Source organism: Argopecten irradians, chromosome 14 (genome assembly GCF_041381155.1).
Source record: "Argopecten irradians isolate NY chromosome 14, Ai_NY, whole genome shotgun sequence".
In the NCBI taxonomy this organism is placed as follows: Eukaryota; Metazoa; Mollusca; class Bivalvia; order Pectinida; family Pectinidae; genus Argopecten; species Argopecten irradians.
The window spans coordinates 25,473,591-25,490,832 of NC_091147.1; the positions used below are offsets into that span (position 1 = coordinate 25,473,591).

Genomic DNA, 17,242 nt, shown 5'->3' on the forward strand with positions numbered 1-17,242 from the left:
GGCTATTGTGTATACTCGTAGTGTTAGAGTTGCTTAGGGATCATTAAGAATATGAGTTAAACCTGCCAGACGTATTAATTGTTTAGACATGTCAATAGCTTGTCCAGCTCCAGGGGTAAACAGTAAAGGGTTAACCACTCCCACTTAATTGGTTGTTTGACCAATGGAAATAGTTTTATACTGTATGTTGTCAATTTCGTTAATCTTGTATAAATTAGAATGTTTTAGAAAATTATGTCAGATTTCGGATCACAGAAGTGACCGTCTCACGTAAAATACTGGACAAGGTATCGTTACCATATTGGATAATTAATTTTACATATTCTGTGTATTCTTGGGCTTATGTATCGTGGATAATTCCTTGATAGTAGACCAGGAAAGACAGTGCTAAATTATAGTGAATAAAAGATTCAGTAACTGTATATCGGTGTTGTCTCCTCAACGTCATTCACCCTGTGACAATAAATACTGTAATATATACTGATACAGATTAACATATTTCAGTACTTAATGCATTTATGTAAAACTGCACGTGTAACAGAACTTTTGGAGGGCAGTGTATGTAATCTTTTTATCATTAATCAAAAGGCACAGAGATCTGATATTGAACCTGAATCGATCTATAAGATTGTTCCATAGACGTTTGGCTATATAGACATTTTTCTCTATATATAATATGTTAAACTTTGACTATATAGACATTTTTTTCTCTCTATATATATATTACATATTTTCTCTTTCTCTATATATGTTTATACTTTGGCTAAATAGACATTTTTTCTCTATATATATTACATATGTTATACTTTGGCTCTATATACATTTTCTCTTTCTCTATATATGTTATACTTTGGCTCTATAGACATTTTTCTCTCTCTATATATATATGTTATACTTTGGCTATATAGACATTTTTCTCTCTATATATATGTTATACATTGGCTCTATAGACATTTTTCTCTCTATATATATGTTACACTTTGGTTCTATAGACTGTTTCTCTCTCTCTATATATATATATATGTTATACATTGGCTCTATAGACATTTTTCTCTCTATATATATATGTTATACTTTGGCTCTATAGACATTTTTCTCTCTCTATATATATGTTATACTTTGGCTCTATAGACATTTTTCTCTCTCTATATATATGTTATACTTTGGCTATATAGACATTTTTCTCTCTATATATATATGTTATACTTTGGCTCTATAGACATTTTCTCTCTCTATATATATGTTATACTTTGGCTCTATAGACATTTTTCTCTCTCTATATATATGTTATACTTTGGCTATATAGACATTTTTCTCTCTATATATATGTTATACTTTGGCTCTATAGACATTTTTCTCTCTCTATATATATATGTTATACTTTGGCTCTATAGACATTTTTCTCTCTCTCTCTCTCTTTATATATATGTTATACTTTGGCTATATAGACATTTTTCTCTCTATATATATGTTATACTTTGGCTGTATAGACATTTTTCTCTTTCTCTATATATGTTATACTTTGGCTATATAGACATTTTTCTCTCTCTGTATATATGTTATACTTTGGCTGTATAGACATTTTTCTCTTTCTCTATATATGTTATACTTTAACTCTATAGACATTTTTCTCTCTCTCTCTTTTTATATATATGTTATACTTTGGCTCTATAGACATTTTTCTCTCTATATATATGTTATACTTTGGCTCTATAGACATTTTTCTCTCTCTTTATATATATGTTATACTTTGGCTATATAGACATTTTTTCTCTCTATATATATGTGTTATACTTTGGCTATATAGACATTTTTTCTCTCTCTATATATATGTTATACTTTGGCCCTATAGACATTTTTTCTCTCTATATATATACGTTATACTTTGGCTATAGACATTTTTCTCTCTCTATATATACGTTATACTTTGGCTATATAAACATTTTCCTCTCTCTATATATATGTAATACTTTGGCTATAGACATTTTTCTCTCTATATAATGGCTATATAGAATTTTTTCTCTCTATATATTGGCTATATAGACATTTTTCTCTATATTTATATGTTATACTTTGGCTCTATAGACATTTTTCTCCATATATATGTTATACTGTGTCACAGGCGTTTGGCTCAGCTCTATAGACTTTTTTATAGTATATAATATATGGAGAGAAAATGTCTATAGAGCCAAACGCCTGTGACACAGTAGAGAAAAATGTCTATATAGCCAAACGCCTGTGGTTGTTCCAAAGACTGATAATCGCCTTTCTTCTAGGGTATCTCAACTCTTCAAAAGACTCCACAACATCAAAGAGGCCCAGGTATATCCACCAAGATGTAGAGAGTTGATCCTTATTCAGTATTAGATAGTGAGCATACCAAGTGAATTTGCAGTTGAATTAAATGAGTTTTTCTATTTACACCTAACTCCACATATCAGTTTTTATCAGTAAACAGAATCAGTACTTTGTACTTACTAAGGTATGCTATCCAGAAAATTGGCATCCGACCTTGAGCTGATTTTTTGAGAGAGATTTGGTGATAAATTCCCAAAACACAGCTTGTGATGTTGCACTTTGTAGAAACTATTTTTCATAGCATATGGCAACTTCACTAGCCAAGCGTTTTTAGCATGATACACTACATTACAACGTATTGGACTGAATATCCTTGGCTAGCGAAGTTGAAAATATGGAATTCGTTAAATTTGCTGCTTAATTTTTCAAATGTTTGTCATATATAATCAACAAGAGATCCCAGAGGGATATTGGCGCCATCCAAAGAATTATCTACGTCTGACAATGGAAAGAGGGATCTTTTCTCTGCTTTTCCAACTTTGGCTACATACTACATATGCATTTTGAGAAAGACCTCTTTAGTACTTTCTGACATATAGCAGTAACAAACTTCAACTTTCAAAATCCAAGATGGCTGTGTGTCGGCCATCTTGTTGACCAATCGGTCTCAAAATGGAATATGCATATCTATGCTCCGAGGTAAACCTACATTTGAGACAGATCCCTTCCATACTTTCTGAGAAATAGCAGTAACAAACTTCAACTTTCAAAATCCAAGATGGTGCTTATTGCCATATTGCTGACCGATCAGTCTCAAATTGCAATATGCACAACTAGGCTCCTAGAGGATCCTGCACATGAAATTTGAGACATATCCCTTCAGCACTTTCTGAGAAACAGTGGTAACAAAAATTGTTAACAACGGAAGGATGGACCATGGACAAAAGGCGACTTGAATAGCCCACCATCTGATGGTAATACGTTACATACACACATAAGGTGGATCCTCCCTTCTCTCTCAATGTTGAACTTAAGCAGAGTGACTTTTGAAGGATATATATGTGGACAACAGAAAACAGGTGTATGTTTCAATTTTTATTACAATATATATATACATGTATTGTTGTTCATAGAACAATAAATGAACACTATTGTGGGATAATAATTTCCCGTTAATAAAATTGCCCATTATTACACTGTATCAGTTTAATTGTGCACAATGGAAAGGTGATAAATTCTGCTGTAAAATACATATTCCTCCACTGAGTATGTTAGAATTCCGGAAAGTACATGCACACATCATTTTAATTTTTAGCATAATGCTTTTCAAATAAGACCTATGTATCTAGAAGTTGTCCTAATTATGCCAAAAATCATAGTGTGCATACGGTATACCATTTTGGCCCAATAAGCACCCCTCATCCTTTTCGAGGCATCTACGTTTACATATATACTGTAATTCAAAAACTTTAAAGGCAGGCAGAAATTGTGGCTTACTTTGTGCAATAATCTTGTCAAAATTTTAAGATTTAGTTCCACAAGTGTCCCTCATTTTTTTTAATTGTTTGGATGGTTATTGGGTCAAATATGGTATTCCTTTAATCAGCTTAAATGCAGATACGTGTTATTAAGGTAATAGTGCAACGATTGACAACATACAAGTATTCATTTTGACAAGTAATTTCTTTTGAATCCAACGTAAAATAACCTGAGGTCATCTTCCAAACCATATTTGAGGATCAAAAGTCAAAGCCCTCAGGTACACTTAATTATCTTGGCAAACCATTGCTATAACTTTGCAGAATTTTTATGAAATTCCTCTAATCTAGTATTTTTTTTAAAAATATCTTAAACAAATACACAACAATACCACAACACCATTTTTTTTTCAAAATCATGATTTAAGTCTCTGAATCTTAACTAAAAAACAAATGTTTTACATGATAAATAAGTATAAAGAATTATCAACTGTAGACCCATATTCGCCGTACTTAGCACCCTCCCCTTCTGGAGAAGAAGTTGAAAAATATATATATAACACCCGTGCCCCCGATATTTTAATGTTTTAAAAGTTGTTATGTTTATAATAATGTATGAAAAACTATGAACAGTGATGTATTGAACATTATTTTGATACTGAGCACCATTATCGTTGGAATGTAGACATCTCAATTAATAATATAATACTGGTACTTAACTAAGACTCCTTCAACTATAAACATGCTACTGTATAGGTGTTTTATTTTGCAGATGTACAAATTTTGTGATTTCCCGTTTGGAACTTATTTGTAGGGGGTTTATTTTCATGAATCACCTTTGTAGCACTTGATAACATCGTTTATGTGACTGGATGTGATATGTAAAACCACATGTCTACAAATTTCGTAAGTTTTTAAATTTTACAAATTTTAGGAATTTGCGAATTTAATGGAATCAAACCCCCGCAGATATTAGTATTTATACAGTGCATGTATCACTTTACTCTCCTTCAAAATGCCAATTCCATATTTGGTAACTTACTGTTAGTAATACATTATATGTATTACTTTTATAATCAGACATGTTGTACATCATCACTGGTAGAGATTTTGAATTTGATAATATAACAAATGAGAAAAATATAGTGATCACACCAGGATTTGGTCTAAGGATACTTGAAAATCAAAACTGACATTTTAATAAGTGAGTTGTCAGACCACTAATAATCAATCCATTTTTATACTAATTCTTTCCTTTTCCATGTCTTTTCGGTCGAAAACTGTTTCAGCCCTGAAATTTTATAATGAACTGTTCCAACTTCAGCTTTAGAAGATTTCAAATGTGTCTTCAGGGGTTGAATGAGTTAATGGTACCAGGATGTTGACATTGCACTTATGTCAGAAAAAAATCTGATACTAGTATAAAATGTAAGTTTTACAACTTTCTATCTCTGCATAAGTTTGAACATGTGTGTTGTCTACTACAAACTCCTTGTTCGTAATGCAGATATACAATAGGAGGTAAAGCCAATGGAATCAGTCATGTTTTTTAATTGGTCAATTAAGGATCCAATTTTTCACTGTTGATGGTCTATCTAGGACCAATAGGATCCAGTGCCTCACTGATGTTGGTCCATGAAGAACCAATCAGATTTCACTGATGACAGTCAATTATGGACCAATCAAAAGCAAGTTTTCCCTGTTGATGGTACATTTAGGACCAATCAGATTCAAGTTCTCACTGATGCTGATTCTGTTGTAACTGTTGAGATCCATCTGGTCCCGCTGTAGTTGGAGTCCTATAAAAGATATAGAGTTACCGGTAATATGCTCAGTTTTTCTTTATCATGAAATTTAGCGAAATTAGCAGTTTTAGAGGGATTACTCTGTCTTCGTATATTACAGAGTTATCTCCCCTTGTCAGTGGGTATCATGATGTCATTACTCTGAGGAAATATTACGTAATTTTTCTCTGAAAAATATGACGTAACACTCAAATACCAACCCACATGGGCAGATAACTCCGTAATATGCAAATTCAGAATAGACAAATGACAACATATCAGTTTTTTGCATAGGTGTTCTCTAGTTGAATAACACAGACTGACTTGGTGTGTAATTTTAAAACACTGAGTTACTATGACGCAAGTGCCAGCAGAGCCTAATTAGTTTTCCCCTCTTCTACTTCTAGAATATAACTTCCGGGCACTCGATTTGTAGCTATTCTGCTTCTGGAAGCTCTTCCATCTATGAGGTGGAAGATCTTCTGAGAAGACTATTCTTCTTCGATGAGCGCAAATTGAGTTGAGCTTGGGCATGTACCTCAAAACTGATGACATCATCAAAAGCTGGTGGCAAAAAAATGATGCATCCTTATAAGTATCAGTCATCTTTCCCTACCACATATGAGATCACTCTCTTGATAGGGATAGGACTGTAGTTTGTAAGGCTACTAAAACATGAGTGGTCACAGTTGGAGAAGTCAAACTTACGTTGTAGGGCTTGTTTTAGGCTTCGGCATCTTCTCGAGAATTCCAGCGATGTCTTTTTTCTCATCGTAATTTTTCCATAAATCATACAAAGCAAGTATCTGTCGTGAAATTTCTAAGATCTGTAAGAACAAAATGAACCTCATCATCAATTTGTGTCTACCTCATCATCAATTTGTGCCTTGCTCATCATTAGTTTGATACAATCTCATATTCATCATCAATTGATGCCTATTTCATCATCAGTTTGTGCTAATTCATCATCAGTTTATGCTTACCTTATCCATATCAACATTGCACTCTGCCAGCCATTGTTTGAGGTCAACTTTCTGTATCACGCAAGCGATATGAAGACAAGCTGTAAAACGATAAGGAAAACATTAACACAAGGCAGGGTCTTTAAAGGGTACAGCTAAATGATGTAAAATGACAATGATAAAGCAGTTCCTTTATATTATATAGCCAAATATATAGTCAAGTAGATAAATTCTAACTAATTTTTAACCTGCAGGTATCTTTTTGAATAGTTAAGATGGTGACAAGTTATGTGAATCTGGTGATGGGAAAAATCACTGTATTTGTCATACCAAGCCTTTGGGTTGAGACATTAGAATTACGGTAGTCTCTGACATTAACCAAAATCAGAATATACTCACCAAGCGCTACAAGGTACGGAGCATAGTTCAAACATACATCTGTTCTCAAACTGTCATTTACAATACGCCTGAAATAAATTTATCAAATGAAAAACCAAATTCATTGATATATAGAAAATCTAAAAAGGTTAACATTTCAAGTAAAGTCCCATTAAGGGACTAAAAATACTGAGACTTTTTGTACCTTCTTTTCCCTATACCCTTACAATGATATTGACATGCTCTGGATTCGAAATACTTTTCTCTCGTCATTCATTCTCTCCTAGCACCATGTACAGATGGCCAGAACATGGCCCCATTTCAGACTTAACAAGAAGCACTATGTGCATTCATTCAGGTGACAAATTATGTTTTTTTTTTTGCAAAGTTCAATAAAGGGGAAAGAATGCATTCAATGTTTGAATAACTTACCATGCTAGAGGGTATAATGTATCTTCATGACCGATATCCGAGAAATACTCCGTCAGAGGTCTATACGGGTGATACAACACCAAACAACAGTCCTAAAAACAAATCAGTTATATAATGCATTCACCCTCATTGCAAACTTAAACTCTTCTAATATAAACGGTAGGACAATCCATTGTGATATTTTAGGGGTGACTGTGAACATAAATTGTTCAGGATATGGCACAGAGAAAATCTTTAGTTTACCATAGTGGTTGAAAATTGCCTGGAATTATCTTATTGAACTTAGGGTAGTTACAAAGCTATTTACTCCAATAGAGAATAGTAATATAATAACAAGATACTTTTATTACAATGATACTCATTCACAAAGCTCGCAAGGGTTATTTCCCCTTGCACATGTGAATTTATCATTTTGCAGTCCTACATTTTTTACTCATGTAACCATAACCACCAACTCCTTCCCTTCAAAAGTTTGATTGGTTCATATTAGTGTCCTATAATAAACAGCCAGGGTCAATAGATACTCCATCCTCGATACTCCAGGGGTTTCTATATCTGACATTATATACACCCTTGGACTATTTCATAGTAAAACTGAAGGCAGCTCAGAAGAAAATCTGAACCAATCAATGATCTGCAAAGATTTCCTTTGAAGAGTACAAAGAGAGCAACGACAACTTCAAAGCCACAGTCAACTGCAGGGTACTGTTATACCGCTCTTTTGATGTACATCAAAGTACTGAATTACCAATTCTGTTCTGCTGCCTTCAGTTTTACTTGAAATATTTCAAGGGTGGATATAAGGTCAGTTATAGTAACCCCTTGAGTATTGAGGATGTAGAATCCCCTGTGCTGCCTTGATTGAATTATCGTCCTCTTATCATTTCAACACTGCAACGTTTATGTGGTGGAAAAAATCCACTGGCCTAAGGTCAGTACCTGGCAACGGGCCCACATGGGATTTGAACTCGTGACCCAGAGGTGGAGGGTTTGTCATTGCTTACCATCATTTCCAGAAGGAAGAATTCACATTCTAATACACTGTTGATCCTGTAGGGGTACTCCTGAGGGTAGGCGTGGGAAAACTTGTTCTTCACTGAAAATTACAACAAAGATTTCCTCATATGCAAAATATATACTTGTTTTGTGATTGTTTTGAAACATCAGATATTGAATACATTTATCATAAGTATCCTGAAATTAACTCGGTACTTTTAAGACTATTGCCAATATTCAACATTTATCATTGAGAAGTGTCTTTTATGAAGATAACAACTATCTGGGTATACATAGATTAACTTTCGTTCGGAAAATCGGTTTGAAGAATGCCTGTCTGTTGCAATACAGATGAAGTACAGTCAAACCTGTCAATAAAGACCACCCAAGGGACAGAGGAAAATGTTTGTATAGCCAGGTGGTCTTTATACACTGGTTCAATAATGTTGAAATTGGTCAAACGGGACCCTGGAATTAAGAAGGTGGTCTTTATACAGAGGTGGTCAATATACGGAGGTGGACTTTATACAGAGGTGGTCTTTATACAGAGGTGGTCAATATACTGAGGTTGTCATTATACGGAGGTGGTCTTTATACGGAGGTGGTCTTTATACAGAGGTGGTCTTTATACAGAGGTGGTCATTATAAGGAGGTGGTCTTTATACGGAGGCGGTCATTAGACAGGTTTAACTGTATAATAAAATCTTAAAACCATCTGATCATTGAAATTATCATCACATTATCCTTATTAAAATAATCATAGATGTTACTAAAATTTAAAAACATCAACCACATTAAAATGATTGCTTCATATCTGAGTTGTCCATTGGTCTATGTTTTCTATGTCCCCAGTTATCTATATGAGATGAGGCCTTGGTGTTATACTGGTGACTTACCCACTGTCTGACATGTTGTTATACTGGTGACTTACCCACTGTCTGACATGTTGTTATACTGGTGACTTACCCACTGTCTGACATGTTGTTATACTGGTGACTTACCCACTGTCTGACATGTTGTTATACTGGTCACTTACCCACTGTCTGACATGTTGTTATACTGGTGACTTACCCACTGTCTGACATGTTGTTATACTGGTGACTTACCCACTGTCTGACATGTGTTATACTGGTGACTTACCCACTGTCTGACATGTTGTTATACTGGTGACTTACCCACTGTCTGACATGTTGTTATACTGGTCACTTACCCACTGTCTGACATGTTGTTATACTGGTGACTTACCCACTGTCTGACATGTTGTTATACTGGTCACTTACCCACTGTCTGACATGTTGTTATACTGGTCACTTACCCACTGTCTGACATGTTGTTATACTGGTACTTACCCACTGTCTGACATGTTGTTATACTGGTACTTACCCACTGTCTGACATGTTGTTATACTGGTGACTTACCCACTGTCTGACATGTTGTTATACTGGTGACTTACCCACTGTCTGACATGTTGTTATGGTACTTACCCACTGTCGACATGTGACTTATTACCCACTGTCTGACATGTTGTTATACTGGTCACTTACCCACTGTCTGACATGTTGTTATACTGGTACTTACCCACTGTCTGACATGTTGTTATACTGGTACTTACCCACTGTCTGACATGTTGTTATACTGGTGACTTACCCACTGTCTGACATGTTGTTATACTGGTACTTACCCACTGTCTGACATGTTGTTATACTGGTGACTTACCCACTGTCTGACATGTTGTTATACTGGTGACTTACCCACTGTCTGACATGTTGTTATACTGGTGACTTACCCACTGTCTGACATGTTGTTATACTGGTGACTTACCCACTGTCTGACATGTTGTTATACTGGTCACTTACCCACTGTCTGACATGTGTTATACTGTGACACTTACCCACTGTCTGACATGTTGTTATACTGGTACTTACCCACTGTCTGACATGTTGTTATACTGGTCACTTACCCACTGTCTGACATGTTGTTATACTGGTCACTTACCCATGTCTGGTATTACTACCACTGTCTGACATGTTGTTATACTGGTACTTACCCACTGTCTGACATGTTGTTTACTGGTGACTTACCCACTGTCTGACATGTTGTTATACTGGTGACTTACCCACTGTCTGACATGTTGTTATACTGGTGACTTACCCACTGTCTGACATGTTGTTATACTGGTGACTTACCCACTGTCTGACATGTTGTTATACTGGTCACTTACCCACTGTCTGACATGTTGTTATACTGGTCACTTACCCACTGTCTGACATGTTGTTATACTGGTCACTTACCCACTGTCTGACATGTTGTTATACTGGTCACTTACCCACTGTCTGACATGTTGTTATACTGGTCACTTACCCACTGTCTGACATGTTGTTATACTGGTGACTTACCCACTGTCTGACATGTTGTTATACTGGTGACTTACCCACTGTCTGACATGGTGTTATACTGGTGACTTACCCACTGTCTGACATGTTGTTATACTGGTGACTTACCCACTGTCTGACATGTTGTTATACTGGTGACTTACCCACTGTCTGACATGTTGTTATACTGGTCACTTACCCACTGTCTGACATGTTGTTATACTGGTGACTTACCCACTGTCTGACATGTTGTTATACTGGTCACTTACCCACTGTCTGACATGTTGTTATACTGGTGACTTACCCACTGTCTGACATGTTGTTATACTGGTCACTTACCCACTGTCTGACATGTTGTTATACTGGTGACTTACCCACTGTCTGACATGTTGTTATACTGGTGACTTACCCACTGTCTGACATGTTGTTATACTGGTGACTTACCCACTGTCTGACATGTTGTTATACTGGTCACTTACCCACTGTCTGACATGTTGTTATACTGGTGACTTACCCACTGTCTGACATGTTGTTATACTGGTGACTTACCCACTGTCTGACATGGTGTTATACTGGTGACTTACCCACTGTCTGACATGTTGTGTTATACTGGTGACTTACCCACTGTCTGACATGTTGTTATACTGGTCACTTACCCACTGTCTGACATGTTGTTATACTGGTCACTTACCCACTGTCTGACATGTTGTTATACTGGTCACTTACCCACTGTCTGACATGTTGTTATACTGGTCACTTACCCACTGTCTGACATGTTGTTATACTGGTCACTTACCCACTGTCTGACATGTTGTTATACTGGTCACTTACCCACTGTCTGACATGTTGTTATACTGGTCACTTACCCACTGTCTGACATGTTGTTATACTGGTGACTTACCCACTGTCTGACATGTTGTTATACTGGTGACTTACCCACTGTCTGACATGTTGTTATACTGGTGACTTACCCACTGTCTGACATGTTGTTATACTGGTCACTTACCCACTGTCTGACTTACCCACTGTCTACATGTTGTTATACTGGTCACTTACCCACTGTCTGACATGTTGTTATATTGGTCACTTACCCACTGTCTGACATGTTGTTATATGGTCACTTACCCACTGTCTGACATGTTGTTATACTGGTGACTTACCCACTGTCTGACATATTGTTATACTGGTGACTTACCCACTGTCTGACATGTTGTAATCAGTCTGCTGTTGGAAATAACCCCAAACTCCTGAGGAAGGAAAAATAATAGACACTTCATTACAGATCTATTAAGGGACAATTCAGTCTAAGAGAACATTAGAATTTGTACATATATCGGAAAAACCCTAGTTCTAATGGAAATTAGATCAGTCGGTTTTACTGTGATATGCCAGAAAAGCCCATGGTGGTGAAATGCGTGTGAAATATTCAAACTATGGTGGTGAAATGCGTGTGAAATATTCAAACTCGCTCCCTGTCCGCCATTACACATTGTGGTCGAACATCTTGTATGCCGAACCCTGTCCCTTGCTCGTAGAGTAATGCAACTTTTGTCTAGAACTGCTCAAATTGCTCTGACAGTAGTGTGTTTACCTTATTACATGAATTGTCTTGCCTCAAAATCATTTTATCACCTTCACAATGGTTATATAGTTCACTTGTTTAATGTGCTTGACTTTGGCTCTGGTATGGGTACAGAGTACATATTGTATCTGCTTAATCGTATTGATCAACGATTTGTAATTATAACGGTATAAATTAAAATACTAAACATTGACGTGGAATTTGTCAATATTTTATGTTGTATGTTTCATAAGAAATGTAGAACAACACATTTATGCCATAGTTTGCTTCTTGGTTATGTAAAAGAATTAACCTGAGTGAATTGCCTCTTTAACAGGAGTAAGGGATGGATGTGGTTAACAATTTACCAGTTCATACTGACTACTAATTCTTATACAATGTACTACTATATATATATATATATATACAGAAAAAATAATAATCACATTGTCCGGTGTAATAATATAGAAAAAAATGCACAAACGACGAAGTCTTCGTTAAGCATTAGCGCTTTCACTTTATCTTCAGATGCTCAACTGTAGTTACATGGTAACAATAACAACAACAATACATGATGGTGTTATAGGTTTGTTGACGTCACAATATATCAAGGGGAGGTAAGTCTTAAATTGGACTATTTATATATATTGGACTATATATATAGTATATATATATATATATATATATATGATTTTACATCAGTGTTCATTTCATATGAGATTTTATGAAACGAGTCTAAGAAGTTTTTATTTTTGCGAGCAAAAATTCAAACTTTGAGACGAGTTTCATAAAATCTCATATAAAATGAACACAAATCTAAAACACTTTTTGTCACATAACTGCAAATACCTACATAACAAAGAATTTACGTCAAAATATATTCCGAAAAATCCAACAGAGGCCGCCATTTTGTCCCGCCGTCCTCGTAATTCTGACGTCACATCATTTTTTCTGACCTCATTTTATTAATTCTGCCTGACGTCACAATGGATTTCTAGCCAATGAAAATCGCTTCTGGTCATATTACACTAGTGACATATGCAAAAATATTACACAGGCAAAATCATTGGATGTCAGGCAGATTATGTGATAAAAATTCATACCTGATACACAAATCTTGTTGAATTCCTGAAGAAAGGGTGGAAACTTTACAAACAAAGTGCAGTGTGGGTGGCCCCAGTGGGCATACGCATACAGCACAAAGATAAATTCCAAAACAAATGTATAGGTACAAGCATATCTCCACTGTCAAACATAACTTACTCTAACAGCAAAAGGTAAATTATAAACATTCATTTTGTTTTCCAAAAAGCCAATATCAAATGCTCATGTCTGTACATATTAAGAAAGCGGGAGATATCCACAATACATACATAAAGTAAATTCAGAAAATTTAAATGTTCAATTAATTAATTTTTAATTTCCACAGAAAAAAATAAAGTTAAAACTAAACTTAATTCATTTACACAAAGGGAGCAACTTGTTATTGTTATATCTAGATATTTACATTACCACTGCACAGTACCAATATGTTGCTACTAATCCCAATGGTTATTCTAGCATATCTATTATGGTTATGGTTCGCTAACGCGCACTACTGGATATGCTAGAACACCCAATGTATGTTACACACCAATGCAGGTCAAAAATATGACAACCAATGCTTAAGACCGTATTTGACCTAAAGAGGGCGCCTGCTGTAATATGGGCGTCCCTGCCTTTTTTCTTGAAATAAAATAAAATGCTGCACTGTCCAGCTATGTTGTATCATTTTTTGTAAAATAAACAACGCACTTACCTTTCCTTAGAATTTTATTTCCTATCCAATTTACAGAATAAAATAACAGCGACATATATATCCGATATTAGATAGTTTGAATGTCAATGACCTGGACTGAAGCAGTCGTAGCTTTCAGATAGCTCAATGTTAACATTGTTTACATTCATAAACTGCTTGAGCAACATCAACATCGCTCGGATTAAAACCTTCAAATATTGTTTCATCGTGACAGCTGACAGGTTGACACGTTCCCTTTCACTCCAGTATTCTGTCTAGACAACAGAGTCCACATGCTAGAAAACATCAAATGATTTTTGCAGGGAAACTCGCTATAGTCCGTTTCAAAGTTTGCGGCAGTTTTCTTTGAAGTGACGACTGTCTAGCTGCAAGCTTTTGGGCTATAGTCTGTTTCAAATAACTTTAGAAATAATGAACTTAATAAGGGTCCCCATCACCAGTTACCCGCGCCCTGTGCCCTCTTTAGGTCAAATACGGTAAGTCATACTTACTTCAACTTTGGAGGCTAGAAATATACAGGTTGGAGCCATCAGCCAGGGATCTATACATTTTAGAGAATTTCTGAAAGAAAAAAGGTACCCATACATTTAAAATGGTATTGTAAATTCATTGATAGGATTATGGTAGATAAATGAAGTTTCAAAGCTCCTGTTTCATTTTTTTAAGCACATTTTAGTGTCTGCATTTTCTCTCAAATATATCAATTATCTGTATTTTACTCTAAAATGATGCATACAATTTTTGTGTAGCATTAAGTTAAAAAAGTTCAGGTGAAAAAAAAAAAAAATAGAAATACTTTTCCCCCTGTAATTTCAGTTGTTTGGACTTTTAAACAGAAAATAATCAAAGTGCAATAATTTTAATAATAAATTCACTGAACATACCTAGAATAGAAGCGTTTGAAGTATACTGTTGCAGTTGCAATAACCTGCTGTCGCAGTTTGAGTTGTTCTCCAAGAGACTGGATGACTAAAACAAAAATATCAATGAATAATATATGCGTAATTATCAATATATACATTTTAAAACATAAGAAATGTACAAGTGTACCTTATTCATAAAGAAGCTGCATATAGCTGTACATGCCTGTAGTAATTAGGTGTAAGACAACTGTCATCATACTATAGCATTAAACCTATCACTTAAAGCGGCAAAATAGTTAAAATATTTTACCTGCTACCACTAACCCTCTATTCGACAAATTCACAAAACATAACATATACAATTTATTTTGGGAAATTTCCCTTCCCAATTTACCATTTAACGTTTCTTTCAAACTTGAGAATAGCGTGTTAACCCTGTAAGGAAGGGTCTGGATTCTATCCCTTGGCCGAGACACAACAGAAATATACCACAGCCTCCCAAAACAACCAACCTATTTCACACATGCAAAACATTGTATACTAGTGGAGGCCATCCTTAACTGACCCTGGCTGTTAATAGACATTAAACTTTATAAATTACTAACCTATCAATTCTAGATATAAGTTTCTTTACTTTTATTACTAATTTTAAAATATAAACTTACTGACTGATTAGTTATGTTTATGAACATAGTACATGCCTGCTGGCCATAGTGATAATGACCTACTACCATATTTACCAATCTAACACTTACAGTTTGCAAAAAATATCAGAATCTTCTGGTATTCCTCTTCACTCAGAACTTTGAGATCCTGCTGTCGCTCACGTAGTAGGTCCTGTTTGTCCAACAACCACTGCTGGCTGAAAAAGCATCATCATAAATGAAGAAATGACTACCATTTCTTGAAGGGAAGGCAACCTATTTAATCTTATATCTGTGTCTTGGAACTGTGGTAGTAGATGTTAATTTATGAATACCTTTATGTAGCAGGATTGGACTTCGTCAATCATCAGTGACCGCCTAGTCCAGTCTCACTACATTCCTCGTAAACATAATACCATGACCTGTACCACCATATTGGGTGCCAAGTTTCTAACAGGAGAGGAGAAAACGTAGCAATCGACCTGCAGACAGATTTTTAAACCTGGGACCTTCAAACACTAGCTGCCTTCTAGCTAATCCAATAATATTAGATCTCGATATTGAGAGACTTCTTATGGGCAATACACGACATAATGATCAAAAGTGTCTCGTCGTGCTCCAACATTGTTGAAGACCTTCTAGCCAGGGTGATGCTCTCACTAATCGATTGATCAATTATCAGCTACCTGCACAGCACTGTTGGTCACTTATGATAAATTTACCTTGGGATTCTGCTACACACCTCACTGACGTGTACAGTTGAATATGCATTCTCATTTATATTTATAACTAATTCCTACTTCTCGAGAGTATTAATTTTGTCAAAGACTAAAAGAATCTCGAGGAGGGATTTGAAGCATTTAATTTTACTATTTTCATCAGCAACCCACTCGTAAGCCGAGATGACTAAGCGATCGCATTAGCCTAGTTGTTTCTCACAACTTCACTTATTTCATATTAGGGGTATTAACAAGGGACTCGAGGAGGAATATCCTCAATAGGCCCAAAGAAAATGTTTCCCACAATTATCAATTTACATTGTGATGTCGGTGAAGTTTTTATTTCAATTCATACTTACTAATGAGAGCTGTGCCAGAAACTACCAGCCATAATGAATCCGAGGGATCCTAGAAACACCGTGATATACCTTTGACCATAATTAAACCCCTGAAAATGTAATTATTATCGCTTTGTTTAGCCGGTTATGGGTTCGTCTCGATTCTCGAGGAATACCGGAAATGAAGGGAAATTCTTCTTTTGCGCATGCGTATAAATATTTCCGCCAAGATTTTCTAAAAATATATTTGTAAACATTGTACCACGTGCTCGAGAGGATTTTTAGTTGCTGTACTTTTCATCTCTAATTTTTGGTTTGATATAAATACCCCAAATAAAAAGATGTTATTTTATTACTTGAAATAAAATTTGTTCTCTCCTTTAATTTTCGTGATTTAAATCTGAAAAATAAAACTGAATATTTTTAAACTCCCAAATACTATGAAATATTTTATAAGAGTTTCAAAATTAGCATGAAAACGGAAGCATATTACAGTACAATTTGACATTAAATTCAAAACAATAATATACCAAAACATGTCTTGTCCATCTTGTCATCTCTTTGAGATGTGTGGACTTACGTTTTGAATCTTTATTAATAGTAATGACTTTAACGTCGT

At 35.3% G+C, this 17,242-nt stretch overlaps 1 protein-coding gene across 1 annotated transcript; it reads right to left on the reverse strand.

Annotated features, from left to right (window-relative positions):
- Window positions 1-3,380: 3,380 nt before the first annotated feature.
- On the reverse strand, window positions 3,381-16,804 carry LOC138308240 (cyclin-C-like). Its single transcript, XM_069249227.1, has 11 exons — window positions 16,645-16,804; window positions 15,678-15,784; window positions 14,944-15,028; window positions 14,551-14,620; window positions 11,896-11,947; window positions 8,337-8,428; window positions 7,333-7,424; window positions 6,922-6,989; window positions 6,544-6,623; window positions 6,269-6,387; window positions 3,381-5,575 (listed from the first exon to the last, which is right to left on the reverse strand). Exons 1-11 carry the CDS (start codon window positions 16,674-16,676, stop codon window positions 5,515-5,517), a joined length of 858 nt encoding a protein of 285 aa, XP_069105328.1. The 5' UTR covers window positions 16,677-16,804; the 3' UTR covers window positions 3,381-5,514.
- Between the last annotated feature and the right edge of the window lie 438 nt (window positions 16,805-17,242).